The sequence below is a fragment of the Raphanus sativus genome, unplaced genomic scaffold (assembly GCF_000801105.2).
Source record: "Raphanus sativus cultivar WK10039 unplaced genomic scaffold, ASM80110v3 Scaffold1659, whole genome shotgun sequence".
In the NCBI taxonomy this organism is placed as follows: domain Eukaryota; kingdom Viridiplantae; phylum Streptophyta; class Magnoliopsida; order Brassicales; family Brassicaceae; genus Raphanus; species Raphanus sativus.
In genome coordinates, this window is record NW_026616968.1 from 5,993 (window position 1) to 20,364 (window position 14,372).

Sequence of the window (14,372 nt, forward strand, 5' to 3'; positions counted from 1 at the left end):
AAACTTTAATACTATAAATGAATCTATGAACTGTGTAACAACCAAAACCGAGCTCAATCTGATTCATAAGCGAGAACAAATCGAAGCAAAAAGAAAAAAGGTATTAGTTAACAACACACCACTGTGGTTTTTGATTTATGGTATGAGCGTGACTTAAAGTGATGGGCCATTGAGCCGACAAGAAAAGGTAATGTCCCTCGCAGTGTTTCAACATATGATGTTAACTTGTAAAGCATCAAAAGACCAAATGTTTTTTTTTTCTTAAATAAGATGCAAAATACATTAAAGTTACAAAGCAAATGACAAATGATTACAGTAAAAGTTTAAACGATACCAAACCAAAGCTCAAATCAAATCCACAAGTACAACTTGTGCAACAACACACACAAAAGAGTGACAGAGAGAGATTCAACATACTATATTACCAGATGATCTTTGAGTAGATCCCATCCTGCAAAAGGGAAGAGAAGAGAGAGAGGAGTAGTCCCACCAGATAGAGCCAGGATCAGTTTACTTTGCCAAGAACGGTCCAAAATAGCAAATCAAGACTGATTTGAGAAATGACCAAGTTTCTGAGCTTCAAGTTTAAGCGACTTGAGGTACTGAACAGCTTCATCAAGAACGGAAGCTGTATTCATCTCTTCACCTCCAGGGACAATCTTCCTCAACATTCCCATCATCTTCTTCATCTTCTTCTTCCTTCCTCCTTTCCCATCATTGTTAGAACTACTAGCAGCACTTCCTGACGAACTCTGCTTCCTTCTTGAGCTGCTGTTACACCCATAACTTGAGTAACAAGTCTCAGCCGATGTATTCCCATACTCCCTCGAAGAAGCGTTACGAGCCGTGCTGATGACCTCTTCTGAATCACCACCATCCTCCTCCTCCCCCTCCTCATCTTCATCTGTGCTCAAGAGAGCATCAATCTCGTTCGGATCTTCTTGGTAAGGAGAGGAGACTACTTCTTGGCCGCCATAGTTATTATAACCATAACCTCCCCCAACATACTCGTTCTGAAACGTGGAAGCCAATCCGGAGTTCACGAGCCTAGGTGTGAGGTCAGGATGGTACATCACTTGGCTGTTGTGGTCATACGTCTGATCGAAAATGACAAAGTTCTTTGGACAGACCGGAGAGGGCTGGAGCTCAACGCCATGGAATGGTAGCTTGGCACATGGTGGGAACAAATCATCAAAGGATGAGGCTGATGCGTAAGGGTAAGGGTAGTTCATGTTCCCATCATAAGGGTAATTCATGTTCCTATCACCCATGTCGTCAGAGTAGTGGGGGAACTGATTGTTCTGCATTAGAGAAACCCCGGTGCAAAAGGGAATTAACTTAAAAAAAAAAAACAAAGTCCTAAACCTCTTGAAGCTTAAGAGCTGCTTGGTTTACTACTACTAAAAACTAGGTTGACAACTGAACCAGATGCTGGAATCAATTTATGGCCATCTTACTGAAGAGTTTTCCACCAGAGCCCTTCAACCCTTAAACCAGAAGCTTCCTCCACCCAAAGGAGTTTTCAGATGTCAACACAGCTCTTTCAGAATTTACCAGACTCTTAATATCTCACAATAACTCTTTTTTTCGAAATCAAAAGTAGACAGCCGCCCAAAAACAAACCCCCCAAATTTTACGGAAACTGAAGAAACCAGACTACGTTACAGGCTTAAGCAACTGTCTGAAATATTCTGCCTGCAGAGATTTAAAACAAGGAAGGTTGAAACATTAGACACAGTACTATATTAGTTTATGCTCTTAACAAATGAGACTATTAACCCAAAGCATGTACTTTTTAGATTGGTCACATGGTATAATGGGATACATTTTCTTTTGTTGGTAACATAATCAAAAATAGTTATAACATAAAAAAAATAGCTATAATATTTTGAAAAGATGAAGTGTTACAAGTATATGTATGTACCTGAGAAACTTGAACGGATTGGTAATTAGCAATGAAACATGTAGTCATCATAAAGGTTCCTATTTCTTTCAATGTTCGGTTTCCCTTCTTGTTTCCAACAAAGCACATTCTCAAACTTAAACAACAATAACAACAACAAAGAGCTACTCCGAGATACCGGAAACAACGCCTGCAAAAATAAGATACCAAGAAGCTGTAAGTAAGGTGGCAAAGAGATTATTAGTTTTCCACATGGCACCCAACGTAAGAAGACAATCTAAAACTAGATAACCAAAATATTATATGAAGGCCAAACGCCCAATCTAAAGGCAAAACACAAAAGAGACTACAATAGGCTTTAAGGGACACAAGAAGATGTAAACAAGGTGGCCAACGCAAAAAAGACAAATCTAAACTAAGATTACGAACATATTATATTTGTTTTTTTTAACACAACAGAAAACATATTTTATTTGTTAGAATTAAGATAATCAGTTACTGATACAAAAGAAACTACAAGATTAGTTAGAATGACATGGTAATAATAACAGACAGACAAGAAGTGGCAGAAGCTACTCACCTGAGAGGTATGGCAATTTACAGAATAACGAGAAAAAAGACAACGAGACGAGTGCAAGTCCTGTTGAAAAACATGTAGAAGGATGTCCAGGGCATCTTTGATTCTTCTTCCACTATTATTAACTTCAAGTGTATTTTAACGCCCGTTCCTCTGATCACACAAACAAACAAGAATTAGGACCAATGCTATTCACGCAAAATGAAGTTAAAAAAGGCACTGAAACCGAGGCAAAGTCCAAAAAATATCTATCAGAGCCCAGAAACAGAGTAACTAAAACAGAGGACGTCTAATTCGTGATCCAGAAAAAAAAAAAAAACTTTACGCATCTGCATATAATAAATAGAGTACCATGACCAACGATATTAACATCGGATCAAGAAGTTTTTTTTTTTCTTTACTCAAATGATATACTGATGATCACCAAGCAAAGTCAGATATTGAAAAACACAACACGAAACAGAGTATTCACGCGATCATGAATGGTTTTATTCAGTAAACAAAAACATAACACAATTACGGACAAACCACACCGAATATTTCAATACAATTCACTCGACGATGTAGCGATCATCAGAGAAACTACAACAAAACATAGATAGTAAAGTAATCTTAAAAACCAAACTTTACTAGAAGATTAAAAAAATTAACAGATAAGAAACTAAAAGAGGCCCCAAGTCAGAAATTGCGGCGGCAGTAAGAAGCACAAAACATCACATACCGTATTAAGTAAAGAAGATCAATAAAAAACGAATCCTTTCAGAGTAAAAAAAGTTATGATCGAAATGTTTGGGAAGAAGAAGTTGATAGGAGAAGATCTAGAGAGAGAGAGAGAGATGAGATTGGCAAAGACAAAGGGAGAAAGAGATAGAGGAGGGGGGAGAAATAGGAGAAGGAAGTGACAGAGAGCGTGGCCTTCTTTTTCTGGTGCGGTTTGTTTGTTGTTGTTTGGTCTGTCCATTTTCATTTTAATGACATTGCATATGCCCTTGCTTATTGTTTAAAGTTTTAATTCCCTTAGCACGCTTTGTGTGCGTACTCTACTACTTGTTTTTTTTTATTACAGCAAAAAGATGTTAAACTTTTACTGGAATTTTTGGAATTATCAAATTTTTTTGCACTCCTACAATTTTTGATTCATCCCAGATCAAATCTTGGACAAAATATGTCTTTTTACAAGTTACTAGTATATGATAAAATAAAATTTTATTGTAAAAAAGAGTAGATAAAATCTTGGAGTCTGACTACATTAACCAAAATAATCTTAAATAGTCTATTAATTATTAATAAAACTGTTTCTGATATGTTGTTTATTTTGTTTTTCTTTTCTATCTAGTTCTAAAGTCATAAATGAAATACAAAACAACAACTTTAATATAATTTTAGTTTCAACAAAATACCAAAACTAACACTATTTCAAGAAATTTAATATATTACATCAAATTTGGTATAAAGAATTTGGTGGTATTTGTTTGAAATACCATAATAAAAAAAATATTAGACTAAAGGAGATTACACTAATTCATATCTAATATCTTCAATAATATCTCAAAGTTAAAAAGATGATTGGAAAAAGTTTAAACGATTTTTAAAATACCTTACTTTATACATATATATTTAATCATCAGCATTTTAATTTTTTTTTAAAATATGCTGTGTTAGAGCATCTTCAATGTAAAATTCTATTTTTTCCAAAATAAAATAAAAATAGATATGTAGTAAAAATGTTTCAATCCTACTCAATTTTTTACTCTATAATAGAATCATAAACAAAAAAATTTACTTCATTTATGGAATAAACTTTAAAATAAAGTGAAATATGAAGTAGAATTGGAGCATTTGTTACTCTATATTTATTTTTATTATATTTTGAAAGGAAAAAAGAAGTTGAGTTGGAAATGCTATTTAACATTTATAACAAAACCGTAATTCATTCTGTAATATGATTACAAATTTGGCACCAATAGCGTATCCCATGTCTATCACTATGTCATCAGCATTTAAAAATATTTAAATATGTTGTGATAGCCTTCTTCTTTTTCAATGCTGTGATGTGTATGTAATTCATTCTGTAACATTTTATCATTGCTGTGATAACATTTACAACAAAACTGTAATTCATTCTGTAATATGATTACAAATTTAGCACCAATAGCGTATCCCATGTCTATCACTATTCTATGTAGATAGAAAATTTTGAATGGAAATTATAAGTTTCAAAGTGAAAAGAACCATAATTAATATATTAATTATTAAGTGATGTTTGTTTTTGATAAAACAAAAATAAATAGTGGAAAATAAAGGAGAGGAAGGGAGCACGCGTGAGAGGATGGACAGTAGAGAGTCAAACACGGGGAGTGTGAGCCGTTGGATGAAGCAATCTGAGTGGTTCCCGTTTAATGCGGGCATGATGGTGACCGTAGGATTGCGAGAGCACGCGTGAAAAGTTTCGTAGGTCCCCCACCAAACTCTTCTTCTTTGACAAATTTAATTTAATTTTTTGTGTGTGTTAAAATTAAAATTATAAACAAAAAATATTCAAAGTGTGTGTAATAATCGACGACACCATGTACTCATCTCTTTGGGCTCTTGCTCCAACCCCATACTTCCACATTATACTTATTTCGAACCAAACCTCATGATTTCACTCTGTACATTTGAGCTGTAATTATAAGTACATAAAAATTGAGTGTCTGACTCAATGTTGGCATGCGGGTGGGTTATATTTTGTTTTCCACTAGTTTGATTTGATTGGTATCCACAACACAATCACACTGTTTCATAATCACTGTTAGCTTTGTTTACTAATCACGCGAAACAGTAGTTACGAATAAATATTTGGTGCAAAAGTAAACAAGTGGCAGTAAGTAAGTTAGAAATCACTACCGGGTACGCATATGAATCGTGTGGTTTAATTCAGATCATTATGTGGTGTATATTTTAGACTTCAAGGAAACGATGCCACATTTTTTGAACTAAAATCAACCGACCCAATCATTTCTATCAAAAGAAAAATGGTTATACCATTTTTGTAATTAAATACATAAAACCAACAAAGTTGGATATAATATATTGTGCTATTAGGTGAAACTAAGTATTTGGTTGGCAATAAAATGGATATTTATAAAAGTTGGGATTGTCTTTAGTATTGGCAGAAAGACAATTTAGTGATAAATGAACTCTGTTATTTTTTTTAAATGATCTTTGTTATTGAAGAAAACTCTTAAAACATAGCATTGATGAGATATTTTAAACCGGTTTCTAAAATAATATTAGTATATATTCATATTTTTAAACAATTTGATTATGCAATTAAATTTCAATATTTTAAAAACAATTACATTATCGAATGAATTGTATACGTGGAAAGTTAGTCTTTTTAACATACTCTTTTATTATTTTTTACATGGGACACTGTTTGAGACCACCAATGATGGTGTTCATAGTGCTAGCGAAGGTTCTTAAGTGCCGGTGAAACACCCTATAGTGCTGGGAGCATGATCTTGTAGTGTGTTTTAACTTTTGAAAACCAAACCGGACCGTCTAGTCTAACCGTATTATATTTCATATTGTCGACAATGAATTATGTTAAGGATATGATTTATGTTGACCGGTTACAATTGCTGACCGATACAATAAAAAACTCTTTTCATGAAATTTAAGTTAACATATCAAAATTCTAAACCAGATGTCTTTCTATTCTAACATATATTTGTTACAGTATTTGATGGTCTACTTATAGAGAAATCAGTTTGTTATTATATTATAGCAGAAACATAAATGAAAAATTCAACTAAAAACCGTAAACGCTATGTATTGATCACTTCTAACATATGACAATCGAGAACTCTAGCAATTGTATGATGAAACCAAAACGACCTAAAGGCTAAGCCAAATTCTTTGACAACTGATGTTTAGACAGCAAAAGCATGCATGGGGATTAATATCATTCAATTTATTGTAATTCATAGATGTGACAACTTAATACTGTATTATTCAGTTTATAGCATTTCATAGCGGTGACAATTAAAACTCATACATCAATGATTTGTTTTAATTGTCAATTTATGTCTCACACTTTTAACTCGCTATAAACATGACACAGAAAAACAACACCCCAAGAATTAGTGGAAAAACAATAATAACAACACCCAAGAATTTAACATCCTTCAACACTTGACAATCGGAGAATGCATCTGAAAACAGAAACCATATCTTTGTTCATGGGGCAGAAAAGCATACATAGCTGCTGCCGATCTCGTAGGATTAGTCGATTGATCTCGATCGCCGGATTCTCAAATTACAAAAAAAAAGCCTAAACTTAGGACGATATTTGGATACTGAGAAGTGAGTACTATTAGATGGATACAACATCCACTATATGGAACCATGACAATAACAAATTTTATATAGTAGTGCAATGCAACCCTAACATGCATAACACATGTTAACCGAAAAATATCCAATGTTTTTAGTTGCTTTATTAATTTTTTTATAGGAAAATTCCACATTTTTATATGTACTTCATATATGCATTTAAAAAGTAAACATTTATAGATATAGTTCAAAAGAAGCGTGTCATTTTATCCCCTTAGGTGTTTTTTTCTTTTTAAACTTTAGCCACCTAATTAGATTTCAAAACTTCAAAAACGTTATTATATTTTAAGGTGAAGAAGATGATTTCAATGTTACATATTCTAAGTATAATATCATCATCCAATAATAAGTTGAAAGCTAAAGATATTTTCTAAATACAATAATTAAGCTAATCAGATGACTATGTAGTAAATACTAGGTGGATAAGTTGATCTGGATGGTTACTTTGTAATCACCACAAATTATTGCAAAAAATGGTAACATATTAAATTACATTCTTGCAAGTTGACAGCCATATAGGAATCAACTTTCAAATAAAATCAGAATCGATTAATCATATGGTGGTAACATGTATATAATGTGCTGGTGCACCAAAACGTAGCTATAAAGGGATTCCACATATACTACAGTAGCTAGGATCCTAGGATCGTTTTGGACTATGGATGCAAAATGGTGGTATATCATAAATGAAATACGATAGAAGTATGCATTATTTTATAGAAACCATATATCAGTGGAAGCATAATTAAGAGATAAAGTTTCATTTGTTCCGCATGAAAGAATGTTTTGGTTAATAATTTTTTATAAAATGATTCATATTCTATATTCAGTAGGAATGGGTGGAACAAAACAAAACAAAACGATTCCTCTAAATTTCATATCATATTACAGTATCTATAATTTTTTCATCTTTATTCTACTATAGTTCCTTTAATGCTCACCATTTATACCTTAATGCATAATAACACATACATTTGCGAGTTAATGTAAATTACTAGTATTTGAAACAGGCAGATAGTGACTTAGTGAGAGACGTTGTCGAAAATGACGAACTAGTTTTATTGCATATCAGTACATTAGAATGATGCATGTTAGCTACTGGATAACAACATGATTTGGAGTTATGAATGTTTGAACTTTGGATCTTATACATACATATATATGAGTCACTGTAGAAAATATATCAAATTTTTTGACAAGATACATGTCCAATGCTAATATACTCATTATCAGCGTCCTTGTGGGAGTCTAAGACTATCATTATTGGCAGCCCTTAGGATCAGCCCTTAAGGGAGAGGGGGAGGGGACCGAGGCAAAGAATGAGGAAAAAATCTCTAAATAAGGGTTGACTTCTGAGTGCCCTTAAGTTTTCATGACCAAAAAAAAAAAAAAAAAAAGCTAAGGGCTTTTGTCTCTGCCCACTAATAATGATGCTCTAAGGGCATCATTATCAATAGGACTTTGATAGTCCTTAAAATAAAAGAAAAAGCAAACGAAACATGAAAAAAAAGGAAGAAGAAGGACGAGCACCGGGACGTCCTTGTTTAAGATCTTTTTGCCTTGGTCCTCTTTGGTCCCTCGTCTCATTCCCTTGATTGGCTGCCGAGCTAGCTGATGCAATGGTCTTGTGAATATATAACCTGAAAGCGACAATATATATATGACTTAAAACAAAAACTTGAAGATGAGGCAAGTGCAAGATGGAGATTTTATGTCAGGATGATAAAAACTTAGAATATGTTTGAGACCATGTGACGCAGTGTTTTGTAGTAAAACACGCCCACATAACTATCTCACACACACTTGAGCTCTACTCCTAAATAGCCACTGTATAATCTCTCTGTCCCATAGTAACTGAATCATTTTTTCCTTCAATGTGGAACCAAGATCGTCAGCAAGTAAACTAGATTTGCTCTCCTTCTCCGTTTGTTTATTTTTTACATGACAGGCTCCACACCTCTTTAGATCACCACATTGCAGGTGTGTGTTTATTGTGGTGGAAGCTTTCTCACTTCTTGGGATGCGAACGTTCAATATAATTCAAGAGATTGGAAGGTAGGACTCCAAAGAAGATGACTTGCGATTCTTGCAAGGCAAGCAAAAAGGATATAAACTGTGGCAGTGTCATATGTGTTCAGGTACTTAGCTGCAGTATTGGCGTCAATGAATATTAAAGATGACTCTTCAGTTAAGCAACATTTGATTACTTCAATACCATCAAAATGTTCCGTTTGTAGAAATAACTTTTGCAATTGAATGATAACAAAAACATAAAATCCATTTCCATTTAGTTCTACGACACAGTTGATAAGACAAAGAGTTATTTGATTAAATGGTAAATCATACAAATACTTGCAAATTTTACATCTAAACAACATCTCTTTCTCCCCTTAACACAAAGCAAATACTGAAGCAAATTACAGATAAAAACTTTGCTCACTTTCCGGGAACAAAGTTGGTAGCAAAAGCCCATGCATTGTTGTTGACTGGATCAGCCAAATGGTCAGCAAGATTCTCCAAAGGTCCCTTACCAGTGACAATAGCTTGAACAAAGAATCCAAACATAGAGAACATAGCCAATCTTCCGTTCTTGATCTCCTTCACCTTCAACTCCGCAAAGGCCTCTGGGTCGGTAGCCAAACCCAACGGGTCAAAGCTGCCACCTGGGTAAAGCAAGTCCTCGGCCTCTCCCAACGGCCCATCACCCGCGACTCTGTAACCTTCAACGGCTCCCATCAAGATCACTTGAGTAGCCCAAATAGCCAAGATGCTCTGAGCATGAACCAAGCTAGGGTTTCCCAAGTAATCAAGCCCTCCTTCGCTGAAGATCTGCGAACCGGCCTTGAACCAAACCGCCTCTCCGAACTTGACACCGTTCCTGGCCAACAGCTCCGGGAAGACGCAGCCTAGGGCTCCGAGCATGGCCCATCTGCAGTGGATAACTTCTAGCTCACGGTTCCTTGCGAACGTCTCGGGATCGGCTGAGAGACCGGCGGTGTCCCATCCGTAGTCTCCGGGAAACTCTCCGGTAAGATAGCTCGGTGGCTCGCCGGAGAATGGACCCAAGTACTTGACTCTCTCGGATCCGTACCATGGGCTGCCTGATGGGCCCTTTGGTTTGGCTACGGTCTTCCTCATTGTCACACGGCCGCTTCCAAGGACTTCTGATGCTGCTGGGGAAAGCTTCACGGCCTTTCCGGCGAAGGCAGGGGAGGAGAGAGCCATTGTTGAGGCGGCCATTGCGGTTGAGTGCTGAGCAGAAAGAAATAAAACGTTTATTTGTTGTTGTTTGTGAGCCAAGAGATGGGTGGTTTGGGTTAGATGAGCCTTTTCGGTATTTATAATATAACGTTGAAGTGATGTCTTATCTTAGAGTATCAATATCAAGTGTTTTTATTGGCTCTTGACATATCTTTTGGTGCTTAGATTTTTTCTGGTTGCTTACGTGGTAATAGTGGATCCTACTCTGATCTTGTGTGTTTTAAGATAACGTTTCAAGCAGCCACTAATGAAATGACATGTGTAAGATTGTATGATCTCTTAATCTTATTAAAATAAGAACACTTGGCTAGAGATTGATGAATAAAAAGAAGATAAAACAGTAAGAAAACGATAAGAAGGGTAATTGAGTTTTAACATTCTTATAACGTAAAAGCAAGATAACTATCTCAACTATACTAGCAAAAGAAACTATAACATGCTCAAAACCAGTGTTGAGCATAACTTTCATCAAGAGAAAACAAACAATGAATGTTATATCTTTTATTCGTTAGCAACTTTCTCATGTTAATGTATCAGTGTCAGCATAATAAACACTGGAGTCCAGCTAATGATTAGAGAGCCCTGATCATGGTCATTGACTCAGTATCAACATGTCTCTCAAAGTGGAACTTGGTTGTAGGTTAAAGATGATCTCCGAGTGAAAATCTAGTCTCATTTCTTAGTTGAAACCGGACTAGTTAACCAACAATATCTCATTCAAAGCTAAGACAATATCTACACCATCAGAAACCTAAGCATTGTTAAAGATATTAACACATTTTGATTCGTTCTATCAACAAAAGAGTACTTGGTTGTCATAATTGTCATACTCCATGAATTAGCTACCCTGCTCTAGAGATCTTCAGTCAAATCCCCAACTCTTTCACCCACCATGTACCGTTCATTGAAGATCAACTCGTGCAAGTAGATAATGATCTCAAGCGTTAGCTTTGTCATGAACCAGACCGCAAGCAAAGCTAATGACGCTGGCCAAATAAACCGCTCGATAGCTGCACTGACGCTTTGCGAAAACCCAAGCAACGGTAACAGAGACTTCACGAGCACGTAAGGGATGGACAGTGTGGTTAGAAGTGTGTTTATGATGGAGCCAATCACATCTCGAAGCAGCCACATTGAAGGAAGCTTATTGATTCCCACGTTCCTGATTCTCTCGAACTTCCTTCGCCATGCCTTGGTTGCCAAACACTTGAAAGGCGTGAGCATTGTCTACAAGAAACATAAGAGAAAGCAAAAAGAAAAAAAAACATTAGTTGCTCTGCAAGAAAAACTGAGAGTCTTTGTTAAAACCCTTTAGATGTTTATCTTACCAAAAAGGCCCATATGTGAAGCACCACTACTCCTATCAACCAATCTTGGATCAAGAAATAGAGTGGTGTTTCGTTCAGTGGCACTCGTAATGGTATGATGATCATAAGGTCGATAAGCAGACCGAGCAATCCCGGTATGATAAAGATCTGTTCAGCAGAGTTTACAAGTCAGTATTAGAAAGTCAAAATATCCAAGAGAGAGTCTCTGATGAAAATAGAAGGTTGTTCTTACCCAGATGGAGAAGAGAAGGCCAATTCTTATTCGTGCCAAGATATATTTGAGAAGGAAAACAGTTCTTCCCCTCAAAATATGATCAAATGCAAAGCAAAGGCTGACATAGATTGCTCGTAGGATATAACATCCAATCCAAAAAGCACAAATATCTACAAAGACATGATTTGCATTAACAGGCTTAGAACTTTATAATCATCATATATAAGAAACTGGTCTAAATAATAAAGCAAGAAACTAGGACTGACCGTCATGTTTGATTCCAACTCTCAGCACGATGAAGGAGATAGAGGAGATAGAGGCAGAGAATACTCTTCCAACCACAATTGGCAAAGATAGAAAGGCTGTGCCAACGAGAAACAAACTCGAAGCAGCTAGCATCAACATTATAGCAATCCTCGTTCGACACCTAACAGTGTAACTTATCAGAAAATTTCAACAACTTTATTGAAAAGCTTGTTAATATCAGTTAATTGCCTGTTATCTCTTTGCTCCTTGATATTGTCTTCATCATTCTGTGATTTATAAAAAGTAACCAAAGATCCTTCACATACTGAATACAATAGTAACCAAGGGTTATCATCAGCATGGTAAAAGCTCTCTCCTCGGGGCACTACCAGCAAAAAATCACTCAGCTGAAGCCAAGTGCTAACGGTGATAATCCACTTGTGAACCATAAGTTCGATAGTTGGTTTGGTAAGTTGGATTAACCATTGGGGCCCGACATGCATTAGGTTGAAATAAATTGCATATGCAGAAACAATATTAGAAGGATTATCGTCGGTGATCCTGCGTTTTGTTCAAGGTACAATTATTTAGCAACGAAAACAAGGCAGCAAGGTTCAGAGGGGGAAGTAGTAAAAGACCAAAGATTTTTACCATAACTCCAGAGGGAAAAACGATGGGCTGATAAGTGTAATTGCTTTAGTTGGTAAGCGAAACAAGATCACCAATAATAACCCATGAGAAGCAAACACAAAGAAAATGTGTCGAAGATACAGTTTGGTGATATTGTAGTCTGGATCTGTGACATCTAGAAGATACCAAAAGGCTCGTTCATGGATGATCTGTCAAAGAAGAAGAAGCAAACGATGAAAAGAATCTGATAAAAGAATAAGGTTCCCATTGGGATGAAACCAACCATTACCTTCTGGATATGTTCCATGTAAGAGACGGCAGTTATCAAGCAAAAGAGTCCTGAAAGCCAACGAATGGCCATCATCATGCATGGGCCGTGTGAAAAAATCTCATATCTCTGAAAAACCGTGGTTCCAAACATAGGGGAGACGCAGGTTTCGAGGAACCAACCAACAATACAAGGCAGAGCACCAATTTTAAAGAACAAGACAAAAGCATCCTTGGTGAAACACAGGATTTTGCAGGCCTTTAACAAGTGGCACTGTAATGTCACTGTCATGAAGTGAAACCACTGGAATATGACTGGAAGCGAGGCTTGACGGAGAATGAAGATGATTCCAGAGCTCACAAGACTTTGCAGGCTTTTGCAGGACTTTGCTAAGAAAGTCAACAAGTGGCACGGAAATGTCACTGTTATGAAGCGAAACCCCAGCGAAAGCCATCGAACTATGACTGGAAATGATGTTCGATGGAGGGTGAAGAGGATTCCAAAGTAAGCAAAGGAAACTGACAGCATCATCATGTATCCAAGAATAACAGGAGAGAAATAGCTGCCGCCACTAAACGTTGCTAATACAACCCATCCAATTGAAAAAGGCAGAAGAACAAAGAGGGTAGAAACATATACGCTTATGGCAAGGACCTGAAGAGAGAACAAACAGAAGTTGTTACACACTACTGAAGAACAAAAAAGGAAACATGTAAGAAGACTCACAGCAAAGACATGGTCATCGAAAAAGAAGAGAAGCCTCCGGAAAACGCCAAATTCATCAAGTGGAGGGTTAGGAGGAACAAGTATAAGCCGACCAGGCGGCCCCAAGAAACGTATGAGTTTATGAAAAAACCAATCACAAAGGATCTTCATATTCATATACTTCCACAAGAGCTGTAAAACTCCACCATTAACAAAGACATTATCAGCGAGAAAAAACCACCCACCACCACGGAATCTCCCGAATCTGAGATCTCCTATTTGCATCCTCAATATACTGACAATCATCATGAAACACACGATGAGAAGGCTTTGAAGCAAGCAGCACACAAACGAGCTAGTAGCTTCCGAGGCATAACTTGGCCTCATCACCTCACAGTTCTTGTTGAATCCGCGGCGAAGATCGAGCCAGGTACGGAGACAGTCTTTGATGGACGTATTTGATGGAGCCTCGGCACAGGCACGGGTACCTTAAGGGGTTTCGCGGTTCCTCCGGCGATTGGCAAATCCGGCACAGCTCCTCTTCTTCTTCTTCTTCTTTGCTAAGAAACTCTCGTCGTCGTAGTAACCAGCTTCCTGAGAGACGTCCATTTTTTACGGAAGCGAACCTCTTCGTCTCTCTCTCTTTCTAGTCGTCGTCGTCGTCACTCTGTGTGTATTCCCCTCAAGCGGCAAAAACACATGACCTTAAAACCAACAAACGAATTTATATATTTTTTAAAGAGTTTAAATTAATTAATTAATAATATGGTGTAAGCGTTCGGATTTCGGTTCGGTTCCGGTTTATATCTTTCGGGTTTTAGAGATATAGTAATTGTTTGTTTATCTATGAAATTATATTTGGG

At 36.5% G+C, this 14,372-nt stretch overlaps 3 protein-coding genes across 3 annotated transcripts; all 3 read right to left on the reverse strand.

Moving 5' to 3' along the window:
• Nucleotides 1-240: 240 nt before the first annotated feature.
• Nucleotides 241-3,431, reverse strand: LOC108823081 (transcription factor bHLH144). Its single transcript, XM_018596310.2, has 4 exons — nucleotides 3,202-3,431; nucleotides 2,484-2,633; nucleotides 1,925-2,093; nucleotides 241-1,695 (listed from the first exon to the last, which is right to left on the reverse strand). Exon 4 carries the CDS (start codon nucleotides 1,305-1,307, stop codon nucleotides 543-545), a length of 765 nt encoding a protein of 254 aa, XP_018451812.1. The 5' UTR covers nucleotides 1,308-1,695; nucleotides 1,925-2,093; nucleotides 2,484-2,633; nucleotides 3,202-3,431; the 3' UTR covers nucleotides 241-542.
• A 5,734-nt stretch (nucleotides 3,432-9,165) lies between these two features.
• Nucleotides 9,166-9,929, reverse strand: LOC130504558 (chlorophyll a-b binding protein 1, chloroplastic-like; the record flags this gene model as incomplete). The annotated part of the gene is given in 1 exon segment (XM_056999176.1): nucleotides 9,166-9,929. A coding segment is annotated over 1 exon segment (636 nt), but the record flags the coding sequence as incomplete, so codon positions are not given.
• Nucleotides 9,930-10,777: 848 nt separating this feature from the next.
• On the reverse strand, nucleotides 10,778-13,809 carry LOC108819810 (probable E3 ubiquitin ligase SUD1). The gene is made up of 8 exons (XM_056999175.1): nucleotides 13,531-13,809; nucleotides 12,826-13,458; nucleotides 12,558-12,745; nucleotides 12,156-12,467; nucleotides 11,927-12,087; nucleotides 11,679-11,830; nucleotides 11,447-11,593; nucleotides 10,778-11,345 (listed from the first exon to the last, which is right to left on the reverse strand). The coding sequence occupies exons 1-8, from the start codon at nucleotides 13,792-13,794 to the stop codon at nucleotides 10,971-10,973; spliced, it is 2,232 nt and encodes a 743-aa protein (XP_056855155.1). The 5' UTR covers nucleotides 13,795-13,809; the 3' UTR covers nucleotides 10,778-10,970.
• Between the last annotated feature and the right edge of the window lie 563 nt (nucleotides 13,810-14,372).

Bases quoted from the DNA above. Each gene is read 5' to 3' on its own strand.
- LOC108823081 (XM_018596310.2), bottom strand. From the start codon at position 1,307: ATGCAGAACAATCAGTTCCCCCACTACTCTGACGACATGGGTGATAGG.
- LOC108819810 (XM_056999175.1), bottom strand. From the start codon at position 13,794: ATGCAAATAGGAGATCTCAGATTCGGGAGATTCCGTGGTGGTGGGTGG. The intron at 13,459-13,530 runs GTGAGTCTTCTT...TTCTCTCTTCAG, and splicing joins TCGATGACCATGTCTTTGCT to GTCCTTGCCATAAGCGTATA. The intron at 11,594-11,678 runs GTAAGAACAACC...TCTGCTGAACAG, and splicing joins GCCTTCTCTTCTCCATCTGG to ATCTTTATCATACCGGGATT.